Source organism: Mixophyes fleayi, chromosome 4, assembly GCF_038048845.1.
Source record: "Mixophyes fleayi isolate aMixFle1 chromosome 4, aMixFle1.hap1, whole genome shotgun sequence".
NCBI classification, from domain to species: domain Eukaryota; kingdom Metazoa; phylum Chordata; class Amphibia; order Anura; family Limnodynastidae; genus Mixophyes; species Mixophyes fleayi.
In genome coordinates, this window is record NC_134405.1 from 48,670,919 (window position 1) to 48,684,420 (window position 13,502).

Sequence of the window (13,502 nt, forward strand, 5' to 3'; positions counted from 1 at the left end):
TTATCTTTCCCTTTCCCTAAAAAATGCTAAAATGTTCATTGCATGGTACCTAGAAAATTGCTTTCACTTTGTGTACGTATATTCCTAGGTCAAGACTATCGTGGAGTCTGTATGTTGTTTTACATGGACCTAATTGTCCTTTATTTGTTTATTACCATTTCTGGTTTGTCTTTCATGTTATTTCCCCTACAAAATTATCAATAAACAATATAAAATAATAAATAAAAAAATGTTAGCTTTAGATAACTAAACAGGGTAGTGTAAATCTGTGATTACTTTCATTTTCATTGTTTCTAGATTATAAACTGATGCAGAAATGTAAAACCAGTTTTACAAACTCTGATGAACTGGACAGATGTGCCAGGCTGCCTACACCGGTAAGTAATGTGTGTTTGTGGGGGCACAGTCAAGATGGGTCTACATACATGCCATCTATTAATTTGAGTCCTAATTACCTATGTTATGCTGCTGGTGATTGAAGGTTTTATCTTTATTCTTCTTCGGTGTGGGAAATTAGACAAAAAATTGGACAGCACTGTCTGTGTATTACATCATCATCATCATCATCATTTATTTATATAGCGCCACTAATTCTGCAGCGCTGTACAGAGAACTCACTCACATCAGTCCCTGCCCCATTGGGGCTTACAGTCTAAATTCCCTAACACACACACACACACACACACTGTTTTTGGAGTGTGGGAGGAAACCTGAGCACCCGGAGGAAACCCACGCAAACACGGGGAGAACATACAAACTATTCACAGATAAGGCCATGGTCGGCAATTGAACTCATGACCCCAGTTCTGTAAGGCAGAAGTGCTAACCACTACGCCACCGTGCTGCCCTATTACAGAAATGTATATATGTCATTACACTTGCCAACTATGAGCTGTCAATTTCAGGGAGTAGGGGAGTGATTATAAAAATCAAAGAAAGAAAAATAGTGCTTTCTGTGTCAAGATTTAGTGAATGTTTGAGGCATAAGAAATATATTCAACTTTAAGATAGGTTAAATAAACTTTTAACCTGTAAGTTAAATAAACATTTAACCTGTCTGATATTCACTGTGGCAAAATAACTTTGTGCGACCATTGCTGCACCTCATTTCCCACAGCAAATGTGATCAGGGTAATTTTTACCCCTCAATATCTCCCACGTATTTCCCTGGTTAATGAGAGGTGGGTGCCAGACACGATAAAATAAGGTAACGTCTGCCAGGACCCTCTCTGCTTTAAATACCCCTCTCATATTCTCCCTATATTTATATCTTATGTAAACTATTTAAAATTTGATTTGTATATGTGCAGTGTAACACTGTCTCCAAATGAGAGGATGCAATTGGTAATTACATCTCCAGTGATACATAAAGTAGTCCCAATTTATCCAGTAGCAGAAGTCTTCCCGTATATATTCAAGATGGATTCCTTCTCTGGTCCTGTGTTATAGCTAGTTAGACATCTCTCCAATTTTGGCTGAAGTCACCACTGTTACGCGTTTCACAGGTTTTCTGCCTGCTTCATCAGGAAGGTGTGTAAGATTGCTGTAACCTTTACCGTATAGCATGGAGTCTGCTATCCCCAATGATACTGTAATTACTAGTGTGAAAATGAAACTGTATAAAATTGAAGCATTTTATTTTCATTAATACAGACATCAAATACATTGTGAGTGCATTCCTTTATGCAACATATTTTATCATATTAAAAAAGAAGTGGAAGTTTCTCAATCGATTTATAAGTTCATAGCAGGTGCTTGAAAGGGCGGGGTTATCTAGAAAGGAACAAATACAGAGAAAAATCACCCAGCCAACTGCTATAACTAGCAAAGGAGCTGCTATTTTTATTTGTACTTAAAAATGCAAAATTTTCAGTTGTACACATTTGCAAATGTATGGTAAGCCACTCGCCCAGTCAAGGCGCTTCTGCTAATAGGGTGGTCCTAATGTTAAACAGAGAGTGTTCTTATTCTTGGACCATACATATGTGTTTTTAAGTTGAGAATAAACTCACCAAGAGGTTCTCCAAACTCGCAATGGCAAATGGCGACACAGCTACATCACTCCCCACAACTACTGATGCCAAACATGTCTATCAAACAAAGTTCCTTTTTTTTGGGCCATACATATATTTGTTTTTAAATTGAGACCTCACTTACCAAGATATTTTATTATATCTTAGAAGAAAATATTGCCCCATTATCTTCAGAATAAAGATTGTTACTAAGAGATTGATGTCAGATTTTTTAAGACGTTAAAAGTTTCTTTAATTTATCTTAAATGTGAGCATATTATTCTCAAACATTCTCTGAATTTTGAGAAAGACCATTACATAATAATAATGATTATTTATATAGTGCTTTTCTCCTAATATGAATTAAAGCACGCTACATTGTTGCTGAAGGTGAGGCAGCCATCACATCACTCCCTGCTCCTTTAGAGCTCACAGTTCCTACAACAGTGTGGGAGGAAGCCGGATTACTCAGAGTAAAACCACAGACAGGGCCTGAACAACCACTAGGCTGACCAGGCTGCAGCCTGGGGCGCTGGGTCCCGGGGGGCACGGCACTGTGGGTATTATTTTTTTTTTTATTTTTTATTTTTTCTTCATTCATTTGTTTTTCCGGGGTGGGGGAGGGGGGGTCGCCGTGGGGGGGGGGGGGTCACCGCAGGGGGGTGGAGGGCTCGACGATCAAAAGCATTGGTGGTCAGTGGTTAGCAACACACAGCCAATCGCCAGGCTGCCTGTTGCTGTGCAGCAGACAGGAAGCAGGACGTCTTCACTTCCTATCTGCTGATTTGAGGAGAGGAGCGACGCTGGCACAACTACAGGCAAGTGAAGGGGGGAACTGCCCTGCATATCTATAGGGAGGGGGGGGAACTGCCCTTCATATCTATAGGGAGGGGGGGGAACTGCCCTGCATATCTATAGGGAGGGGGGGGGAACTGCCCTGCATATCTATAGGGGGGGGGAACTGCCCTTCATATCTATAGGGAGGGGGGGGGAACTGCCCTGCATATCTATAGGGAGGGGGGGGGGGAACTGCCCTGCATATCTATAGGGAGGGGGGGAACTGCCCTGCATATCTATAGGGAGGGGGGGGGAACTTCCCTGCATATCTATAGGGAGGGGGGGGAACTTTCCTGCATATCTATAGGGAGGGGGGGGGAACTGCCCTGCATATCTATAGGGAGGGGGGGAACTGCCCTGCATATCTATAGGGAGGGGGGGAACTGCCCTGCATATCTATAAGGAGGGGGGGGGACTGCCCTGCATATCTATAGGGAGGGGGAGAACTGCCCTGCATATCTATAGGGAGGGGGAACTGCCCTGCATATCTATAGGAAGGGGGGGGGGAACTACCCTGCATATCTATAGGGAGGGGGGGACTACCCTGCATATCTATAGGGAGGGGGGGAACTACACTGCATATCTATAGAGAGGGGGGGTAACTACCCTGCATATCTATAGGGAGAGGGGGGGACTACCCTGCATATCTATAGGGAGGGAGAGGGGGGACTGTCATGCATATGTATAGGGAGGGAGAGGGGGACTGTCATACAAATCTATAGGGTGGGAGGGGGGGCTGCCATGAAAATCTATAGGGAGGTAGAGAGGTTGATATGTATGAAGGAGGGCTGATATATGTGACTGGGGGAGTTTTGATGTGACGGGGGGGATAGCTAGCTAGCAGAGTGGAGGTAAGGAAAATAGCTGCAAGGGGGATGGATGCAGGGTGGGAGGTAAAGAAAATGGCTGCAGCAGGGGTTAAGGAAAATGGCCGTGGGGGGGGGGGTTGTGGTTAAGGAAAATGACTGCAGGGGGTATTTTAAATAATAGAGCAGCTTTGGGGGCAGAATCTCATGATTGTGTGGGGGTCACATGGGTGGTCTCAGCAATCACTAGAATACTAAATATTAGTGAGATGGGGCTGGTAGAGGTTTGTATTTGATTGACAACAAATTTTCAGATATTGCTTATATATGCCTGTCCAATGAGATACTTTTAGCTGGCCATAATGGAGTGTTTTGTTTTAACTAAAGGGCCTAATCATTCAGGGTTTGCATTATAATACATTTTTGCATTTTCAAAAAAGGACGCCAACTTTCCAGAAGCCAGCGAGAGGATAACAAAGTTGCAAGAGAGAAGAGCAAGGACAGGTAAGAGACAATGGCACAATCTGTCTAAATTTGAATGCTGGAGAATACACCTGAACATTCATATTCAGGAGTGTTCCTATACACCTATATATTCGTAGGAGGGGGGGGGGGCGTTGCGGCCGTATTAGCCTAGGGCGGCCAGAACCCTTAATCAGGCCCTGACCACAGATAAGGCCATAGTAAGAATTAAACACATAACCCAAGGGCTGTTTAGGCAGCAATGCTAACCCTTGTGCTATATATTTATTTTTATTTTGTTGAGAATCCCTGGAATTGATCACAGTAACAAATAATGTACACAGAAAAGGTTTTATTGCCTCTTATAATAGGCGAGTGTAAAGACACATAATAAAGCACATATCCATTTCTGCAATACATGGAGAGCAGTATTTTTTTCTTTATCTTCAGTTTGCAGCCAAATTCAGAATAATTTCTCACATCTAAGAAAATAGAAAAGACTAATTTGCTAAGAAAGCTTCTCACATAAAATTAGATTTTTTAATATAGGTACACACTATTACTATTATTTTCCTTCATTTGGGCCCATTTGTGTGCAAGGGCAGAATCATCAAATTCACCCAATGGAGGAGATTTTTGGAACTTCGATCACATCCAATGAGAAATGTATGGACCTTTGTTCTACACACTATAGCAAACTTTTTATTTTGTCCACTTCTTTTAAGGGTTATTCTACTGCTAGTTATTCAATTTGCCTGTAAGCATTGAATGGAAATGATGCAGCTATCTATGATCATAGTTTTTTTTCCAAAAATATCACCACTTTCTCTAACCTTCAGGATGCAGTCTGCTCTGTGCTCCAGACCACATTAGATCTTCTGAATTCTTCCTGCCAAGCTAATAACAGCTTCAACACTACAGAGGTGAGCAATTCAGAGATATCATATCATATTGTAGTACATGCTGGTGGTTTCTGGCCATATAGCATGATACATGCAGAGTCCTGATCATGAAGTCTATACCGACTGTACCCCAAAGTCAAAGGGGAAAAGATCTTTACTAATAGAGCTTGGTACCTATGCCTTGGTTATATTGTATAATGGGTGGTAGTAGTAATTATTAGAGATGTGCCGAGTTCCCAGTGTTTTTGGTTTTAGTTCTGTTTCAAAAAGTATCATCGTGTTTTGGTATTGGTTTTGGGTCTGGATTTCATAAAAAAATTGGTAAAAACATATACCATTGTGTAATTTTTAGCTGTTTTTGTTCCTACATTAGAATTTATACAATTTAACAATAATCTACAGTCATTAAAAGCATATTTTCTAACGACCACCTAACAGCTGTCAATATTTTCAGCAATATTGGCAAAAGGCTGCACAGCTCAAAAAAATTAACTTTTTTTAGCAAAGCAATTGTATTAAATTAAATTATATTGTGTAGAAGTGTCTCAATTACAATTTCCCTTTCTCATTGGGCGTTCACCTGGTGTGGTGGCAGCTGCTAGCTACAAGTAGCTCCAACTTCAAATAGATTTACTTCTGTTGTCAATCATGGATCAGTATATAAATTGGGAGCAACCCAATACTAGTACTGGCACTAGAGGTACTTTTTCAACCTCTACTAGTAGAAAGGTCATGTGGGGAAAAATTGTAAGAAGCGGCACTCCAAATCCAAACAGCGTTTATCAATCTAAAAAAAAATTCAGCTCTTGATGTAAGTATTGTCACAGTCCACGGCAGAAATTTAGGATCCCCGGATCTGCCTATTTTAACGCTACTCTACCCGGAGACGCAGAGTCTAACAAAGCAGGTTGTCTTTGCCAGGGACCCCCGCAAGGAGGTATGGTCTTTGCGGCCACTGCCCCGCAGGTCACGGCCCTCTAAGAGAGTGTTATACGAAATCCATAAGGAGAACACTGGATTAGTGTTATGAGCCATGGTAATTCCCATAGCCATCGCGACTCACTCTCTTATCCTGGCTGTGTCCCGGCTGTTTCCATGACGACCGGGATGTTAATTCCAGTTTTGCCACTGCCGTTGCTAAGGCAACGGACGGGACGCTATGAATCAGGATCACTAGGGAATATTAATCAACATCCTCCTGAGGCTAATTAACTTATGCATGGTGCTATTGGTGGCTCTATGTATTTAAGGCAGGGAGGGCTTAGCCTCCTGGCGGTTATAGTTCTCAGTCCCTGGTTACTGACCTGCTCCAAGAAGAAGCCCTTAGAATCTCGCATGCTCAGCAAGCTCCTTCAGGCTCCACAGTGGAACCCAAATTGAATTTACCCGACCGTTTCTCTGGTGATAGAGTGCTATTCCGCAACTTTAAAGAGAATTGTAAGCTTAAGACAATGTTCTTCAGGTTCTGCGCAGCAAAGAGTAGGCATCATAATCTCTCTGCTCCAAGGAGACCCTTGGGTATTCAGTCTTCCTCCTACGAGTCCCTCTCTGCACTCAAGTGAAGCCTTCTTTAATGCCTTGAGTCTGCTCTATGACGACCCGAACAGGGTGGCCTCGGCAGAGTCTCATATCAGGACCTTAAAACAAGGGCGCTGCACTGCAGAATAATATTGCGCATAGTTTAGGCGATGGTTCACTGATAGTGAGTGTAATGACCCGGAACTTCGGAGTCAATTCCGTCTAGGTGTCTCTGAGCAAATCAAATATTCTTTAGTGCAGTACCCTATACCAACTTCCCTGGAAAGCCTGATGCAGTTGGTAATCAAGATTGATCGTAGGATTAAGGAAAGGAAAGCTGAGAGAGATACGTCCGCCTCTTCATGCTCCCCACCAACATCCTACCCTGCACTATTGGATATTCCGGAGCCCATGCAGTTAGGCAACTACCGTCTCTCTTCAGAAGAAGGATCCACGATTCCTGGGCCTTTGCATGTATGCATGTATTGTGGCAACAAGGGCCACCTACTCCTTACTTGTCCTAGTAAGCCGGGAAAAGGCCAGGCCTAGGTGTTGGAAAAGAGGTGCACCTAGGTCTTCAAATTATCTCTTCAGAAAAGTCCCTGTTGATTCCTGCACGTCTAGTCTATGGTGCTCAGTCCACTGATCTTTCTCGACAGTGAGGCAGCCCGGACTCTTGGTATTCCTTTGAACAAGTTGGACTCGGGTATCACGGTCTGTGGATTTGATGGTAACCCATTGATTAGGGGCAGGATTCTTGCCAGGACTCCACCCATTTTGATCTCGTGCCCTTCCGCTCCATTGATTCTGGGACATTCTTGGCTTCAGGGCCATAATCCCCACATCGATTGAAAGAAAGGAGATCTCATTCGCTGGAGTCCTGAGTGTTCAGTCACCTGCCTGACCTTACCGCTTCGGGTCCTTCAACTCTGGAATCAGGAATTTCATAATGTCTTTTCAAAGAAAAATGCAGACTTACTTCCCCCTCACCGGCAATATGATTGCGCAATCAACCTTGTTCCTGGATCTAAATTGCCTAAAGGACATTTATATTCTCCGTCCAATAGAGCAATATGTAAAATATGTAAAAAAGAATCTTCAAAAAGGATTAATTTGGCCTTCTAAATTTCTGGTAGGTGCCAGATGCTTCTTTGTAGCAAAGAAGGATGCAGTTTGAGACCGTGCATTGACTTTTGCTGTTTGAACAGTATTACTGTCAAGAACACGTATCCGCTTCCTCTTATCTCTGTACGTTTTGATAAACTCAGATCAGCTACAGTGTTTTCCAAAATTGATCTGCAGGGTGCCTATAACTTGGTGTGGATAAGAGAAGGAGACGAGTTGAAGACAGCCTTTAATAACCTCTTGGGGCATTATGAATACTTGGTCATGATATTCGAACTCTGCAATGCTCCTTCAACACATTTTTAGGCTACACAGTCTTTTTGAGGACATTGTTTCTGACCGTGGTTCCCAATTTGTCGCCCACTTTTGGAGAGCTTTCTGCAGCCTTCTTGGAATGAAGATTAGCCAGTCATCCGCTTACCATCTGCAATGTAAAGGCCAGACCGAGAGAACTAATCAGTCCCTGGAACAGTTCCTTCCCTTGCATATCTCCAAACTTCATGATAACTGGTCCTCTCTACTCCTGTGGGCTGAATTTGCTCATAACAACTTCATTTCACAACCCGCATATCTCCATTTTTCTACAACCTTGATTTCCATCTCAGAACAAATTCTCTCTCCTCTATTATGTCTCCTGGTGTTTCCTAAATTCCTTCTACTGCCTCACGGCTCAGAGCTATTTGGAAAAAAGTCCACTCTGCCTTGCTCCAGGCCCCCTTCAGATTCAAGTCCTTATCAGAGAGCCATCGTAGAGCTTGCTCTTTCAAAGTCGGTAACAAAGTTTGGCTTTCTACCTGGAACATCAAGCTGAGGCAGTTCTGTAGGAAATTGGGGCCCAGATTCATCAGACCTTTAAGCCTTTAAGCTTGATCTTTCTCCGTCCCTGAAAATTCCAAATACATTCCATTGTTCTGTTTTGAAACCTGTTGTCGCTTCTAGCAAGTTCAGATGGCATATATCACACAGACCACGGCCAGTCAATGTAAATAACGATCATCAATTCATTGTAGAAAAAATTCTCCAAGAAAGTTCAAGAACAAATTCATTTCTTGGTACACTGAAAGGGCTAAGATCCGGAAGAACGATCCTGGGTGCCACCGAAGCTCCTTCATGCTGACAAACTCTTAAAGGAATTCTTCAGGAAGATTCCCAGGAAAACTGGATGTCTGGTTGCGTCGACCCTTCTCAAGGGGGGGTACTGTTACGAGTTGAGGCGGTTCCCCTAGCCGCAGTGACTCGCTCTCTTACCCTGGTTGCGTCCCGGCTATCTCCATGATGATTGGGACATCACTTCTGGGGGTAAATGTATCATACCCTGGTTTTTGCAACTCGCGAGAGATCGGCGTCTTCGCAGCTTAAATTTAAAGCGGAGCTGCCTTGTAAAGGGAAGTTTCGGGCTGAGGAAGGGACGCTCTGTATTAGGAACGCTGTGTCCCGGCATAACAGCTGGCCGTGCTCCTGCGCAACTAGGGCATATTAATTAATAGCCTCCTCGGGCTCATTAACTTCTGCATGGTGCTATTGGTGGCTATATGTATTTAAGGCAGGGAGGGCTTAGCCTCCCTGCTGGTTATGGTTCTCAGTCTCTGGTTAGTGACCTGCTCCTGTGCATTGTACTGTTCCCTGGATTGGATTATTGTGTATTACCTTTGGCTTGTTTTCCAGACTTTGATTCTTTGCTGGTGACCTTGACCTATTGCCTGTAACTCAGATATTCTTGTCTTCTGCTGGCCCTGACCTTTTGATTGGGCCTCACCTCGCTGCCTGTTATCTGCCCTTTGACCATATTCCTGACCACTGTCTCTCCTGTTCCCCACCATGGTGATATTCATAAGCATGCACTATGCTGAGTTTAAGACCTGGGGGCATCTGAGTACCTGTGAGCATAACAAGGTCTACGGGAAAGGCAGCTGCTAAAGGTGAGGACCTCTCCATCCTTTCTGCAAGCTTATGATATCAGTTGTCAGCCGTAACAAGTAGGAGAATTTCTGCAGAGAGATGCCACAGGACAGTGAGCTGAACACGAGGTGGTGATAGTTGTGGATGAGTGACACTGAACAGCAACCAAGGAATCTCTGGATCAGCGAGCTGAACATGAGGAGATGATAGTTGTGGATGGGTGGCACTAAACAGCAACCATGGAATCACTGGAACAGTGAGCTGAGGAATCAGCAAAGTACTGCAGCAGGAGTGCAGTGAGACACGTCTAACTCAATATCAGGAATAGAAATAAAGAGCAGGCACCTGACTCTCTTAAATGTCCTGTAGGTGGAGGAGCCATCAATAGCAGAGGGGGAGAGAGGTTATAAAGGGATTGGGGCTGCAAATTCAAGATGGCCGCTGCCATAGGAGGGATGCGACACTCAGCGCCGGAGAAGAGACCTGCTCGAAGCAAGTAAGTATGCCGGGACCCAACCGTGGGCCTGTCGTGTGACAGGTATAAAGAGAAAAGTTACTTAATGAACATTAAAATGGCTAACATTCCATGTACTGCCCGCAATGTTAATAAAATAATCAGACTATGACCACACTTTTCCAGTAGTGGTCCTGCTACTGCTCTTACACATACTAGAATGTCCATTGTACTCCTTCTTGCTCTGAGTGTAGGTAAGTCACATCCAAGACAATCACATCATTGCATGAAAATAACACTGAGACTGAAGAGCAAATTGGGCATTCACAGAATTCTGAGTCTAAGGGTGTGCATGAACACTATATGTGACACAGTAATTATAGGGCAGCCTAATTCCAAAATGTCTCAACCATTTGGAAATATGAGCATGATTAGACATTTTGGATGCTACTTGGAACTTGCTAATGTACAAGAAGATGAGGGGGATAATTGTGGATCTGAAAATTATGAATGTGTTGTAATTGAACAAGATAAGGAGGAGGATGATGATGATAATGATTATGTCAAAGTAAGGCAATCACCTCATGCCCATCATACACATATTGTCATGCCTGGGCAGAAGACCAAAAATTCCACCTCTTGTGTGAGGAAATATTTTTATCCCAACCCAAACAACATGTGTCAAGGCATCTATAGCCTTTTCGACTCCACAATAAGCAAATGTCACAAGTGGAATCCGCAGACCTAACGTGCAGGGTCCGGCGCACTCGCCTGCCCATGCTCATTGAGCATCCTGCCTTCTCCGTCGTACAGCAGCTTCCCCTGACACCACCAGTCTGCATTCCTGGACTGTGCATGTGCTAATTCAACTTTTATCACCTCCTCCCATTCATTGGGAGACAAATTATCCTTTAGGATATTTAAGGCACCTGTTCCACAGGTAAGGTGCCTGTTCTTTGAGACTGATCTCTATATTACTCAGACGTGATTCCGTTTGCTCTCCTGCTCCACACCTGCCGCAGACTATCGCTCCTTGTCTCCAGCAACTCTGCAGCTAACCACAGTGGTCTTCATACCTGTCGCAGACTATCACTCTTTGGCTCCAGCATCTCTGCAGACCATCAGGCCTTCCTCAATCATCACTTTTCTCAGCCTGTGGGTTCTCTTTACTGGTCTTGTCTGGCATTCACTCAGAGGACCGCGAACTGCGGGGCGGAGGCCGCAAAGTCCATACCTCCTTGCGGGGGGTCACTGCCGAAAACCTCGTTAGACTTCGCACCTCTGGGCTGAGTAGCGCAAAGTCAGAAAGGCTGCAAGAATCTAATTACCATAGTAACTGTAACAGTAGAGGTAGGGACATTGACCATCTTTGCACCATTTGCCTATTATCTCAATTGCAACAAGTTCAGTCAAGTAGTTTAACAAAAGATGGAAAATCATGTATAGTGGCAAGCAGTCCAGCATCAGCTAGCAGCAGAATGGATAGACACCACAAGCAATTTTCACCGTCACCACCTTCATCATAAACCTTCTCATTATTCCTCTCTCTGCCTTGTCCTACACTGGCTCCCCTTCCCCTACAGAATCATCCTCAAACTCCTGACCACCACATACAAGGCACTCTCCCAGTCTACTGCCCCCTACATCTCCAACCTCCTCTCCATTCACACCCCTGCCCGCTCCCTGCCAGGGGCGGATCTAGGCAACTGCTCTACCCGGGGCGATTTTAGGGGGGGTAGGGATTTAGGCCCTGCCCCCTTTCTAATTTCTAAGGCTGCTGACGGCTGCACAGTATGTGCAGGTCCGTTCAGCATTGGCAGTGTGCTGTCCCGCTGCTCTGATTGTGTTTAAAACACAATCAGAGCAGCCGGGCAGCACACTGTCAATGCTGAACGGACCTGCACAGTGTGCAGCCGTCAGCAGCAAGCCCCTGCTAGGGGGGGCGATCGCCCCGATCGACCCCTCCCCCCCTGGATCCGCCACTGCTCCCTGCGCTCGGCCAATGACCGTCGTCTCTCCTCCACTCTAATCACCTCTTCCCATTCCAGAATCCAAGACTTCTCCCGAGCAGCCCCCCTTCACTGGAATGACCTCCCTCGCTCCGTCCGTCTCTCTCCCACTCTAAGCTCCTTCAAACGGGCACTAAAAACCCACCTGTTCCTCAAAGCCTACCATCCTTCCTCCTAACCCGCTCTCCCCTCCCGTCCTGTGTCCTTACCTACTCTTCTGCTCCGTCTTTTCTGCATTAGCCTGCTTGGAGCTTGCAAAGTTTTGGTATTTTTGTTTACTGCTCAGTAATATTTTACCCTGTACTGTCTATTGTTTGTGCATTGTACGGCGCTGCGGAACTCTTGTGGCGCCTAACAAATAAAGGATAATAATAATAATAATAATGTTCTCCAGCATTCAATTTTCAAATGCAAATTGACTCCCCTAATACAATCCATGATTCCCAGGAGGCATCCTTGCGTACTATGAATTCTGCTGTTGCTGGGGGTGACATTTTTATTCAGAGGGGGTGAGTGAAGAGTAAGCATAATATTAAACAACAATTGTCTGTGAAGCAAGCATTTGAATGAGGAACCAAGTATGACAGCCAGCATCCTGGATCACTAAAGTCATGACAGCTATGTTAGAAGTGGATTTATATCTAAGATCCGCTAGTAATGCATCAGTTTTTAGCACATTAGTTGAGGTCATATGTTCAGGTTACCAAATTCTATCTTTATTCCTTTTCTCCTGAACAGCAATTCTTCACCTGTAACAGGAGGTTAAACAAAAAAGTCATTCTGTGCCTAGATATGTGGACAAGGGGTCCTGGTTAAACAAAAGACAAAATGACCGTGACAGCCCACTGCATAGGTGATTCGCCTTCAGCAGCTCTTGTAGCATCTTCACAATCCTTCTCATTCATAGTAGTGCAAGCACACAATGACAGGTCATTCACAGCACCCTATCTTTTGGCCGCTTACTAGTACAGATGTGATTCTGTCCCTCACACAATTTCCTTCACAGCCAAATACTTGAATTTTAAAATCAGGATATATACATTTTTGGGGTGTCTGATGCTGAGAATGCACAATGTTTTTTGTTCACTAAATAGTTAAGATGTCAGTGATACTGACCCTCACACAATGGGTTTAGATTGAAACACTTTCATTTTAAAAGCAAGATAGAGTATATGTTCGTCCACTACTAATTAGTGTACTAATATACTGTTATTACCAGGAGTCAATGATTATCTACTCTTCATACACTCATTCCCAGCACATATTTGGAGCAGACCAATTTGTAAAAAAAACTTATAAGATTTGCGCAGTAAACCCAGTTATTTAAATATACATTGTCCTTTTCACCCTGTCCAACTCTCTACAACCCATTTTAGGAGCACACAATTGCAGCAAAAGACCTCCCCAAATGCTATCAATTTGAAAATGGCAGCTGAGAACAGAACGGACATATATAGAAGATATCAATCCAAATTACA

The 13,502-nt window shown here is 43.9% G+C and overlaps 1 protein-coding gene across 1 annotated transcript in view; it reads left to right on the plus strand.

The window, feature by feature from the left end:
* LOC142150644 (adhesion G protein-coupled receptor E3-like) overlaps nt 1-13,502 on the plus strand; it is a 96,851-nt gene that overhangs the window by 41,719 nt on the left and 41,630 nt on the right. Inside the window, exons 10-11 of the mRNA XM_075205839.1 lie at nt 298-377; nt 4,957-5,040. Of these exons, the coding sequence (XP_075061940.1) occupies nt 298-377; nt 4,957-5,040 (164 nt within the window). The remainder of the gene's footprint in view (nt 1-297; nt 378-4,956; nt 5,041-13,502) is intronic.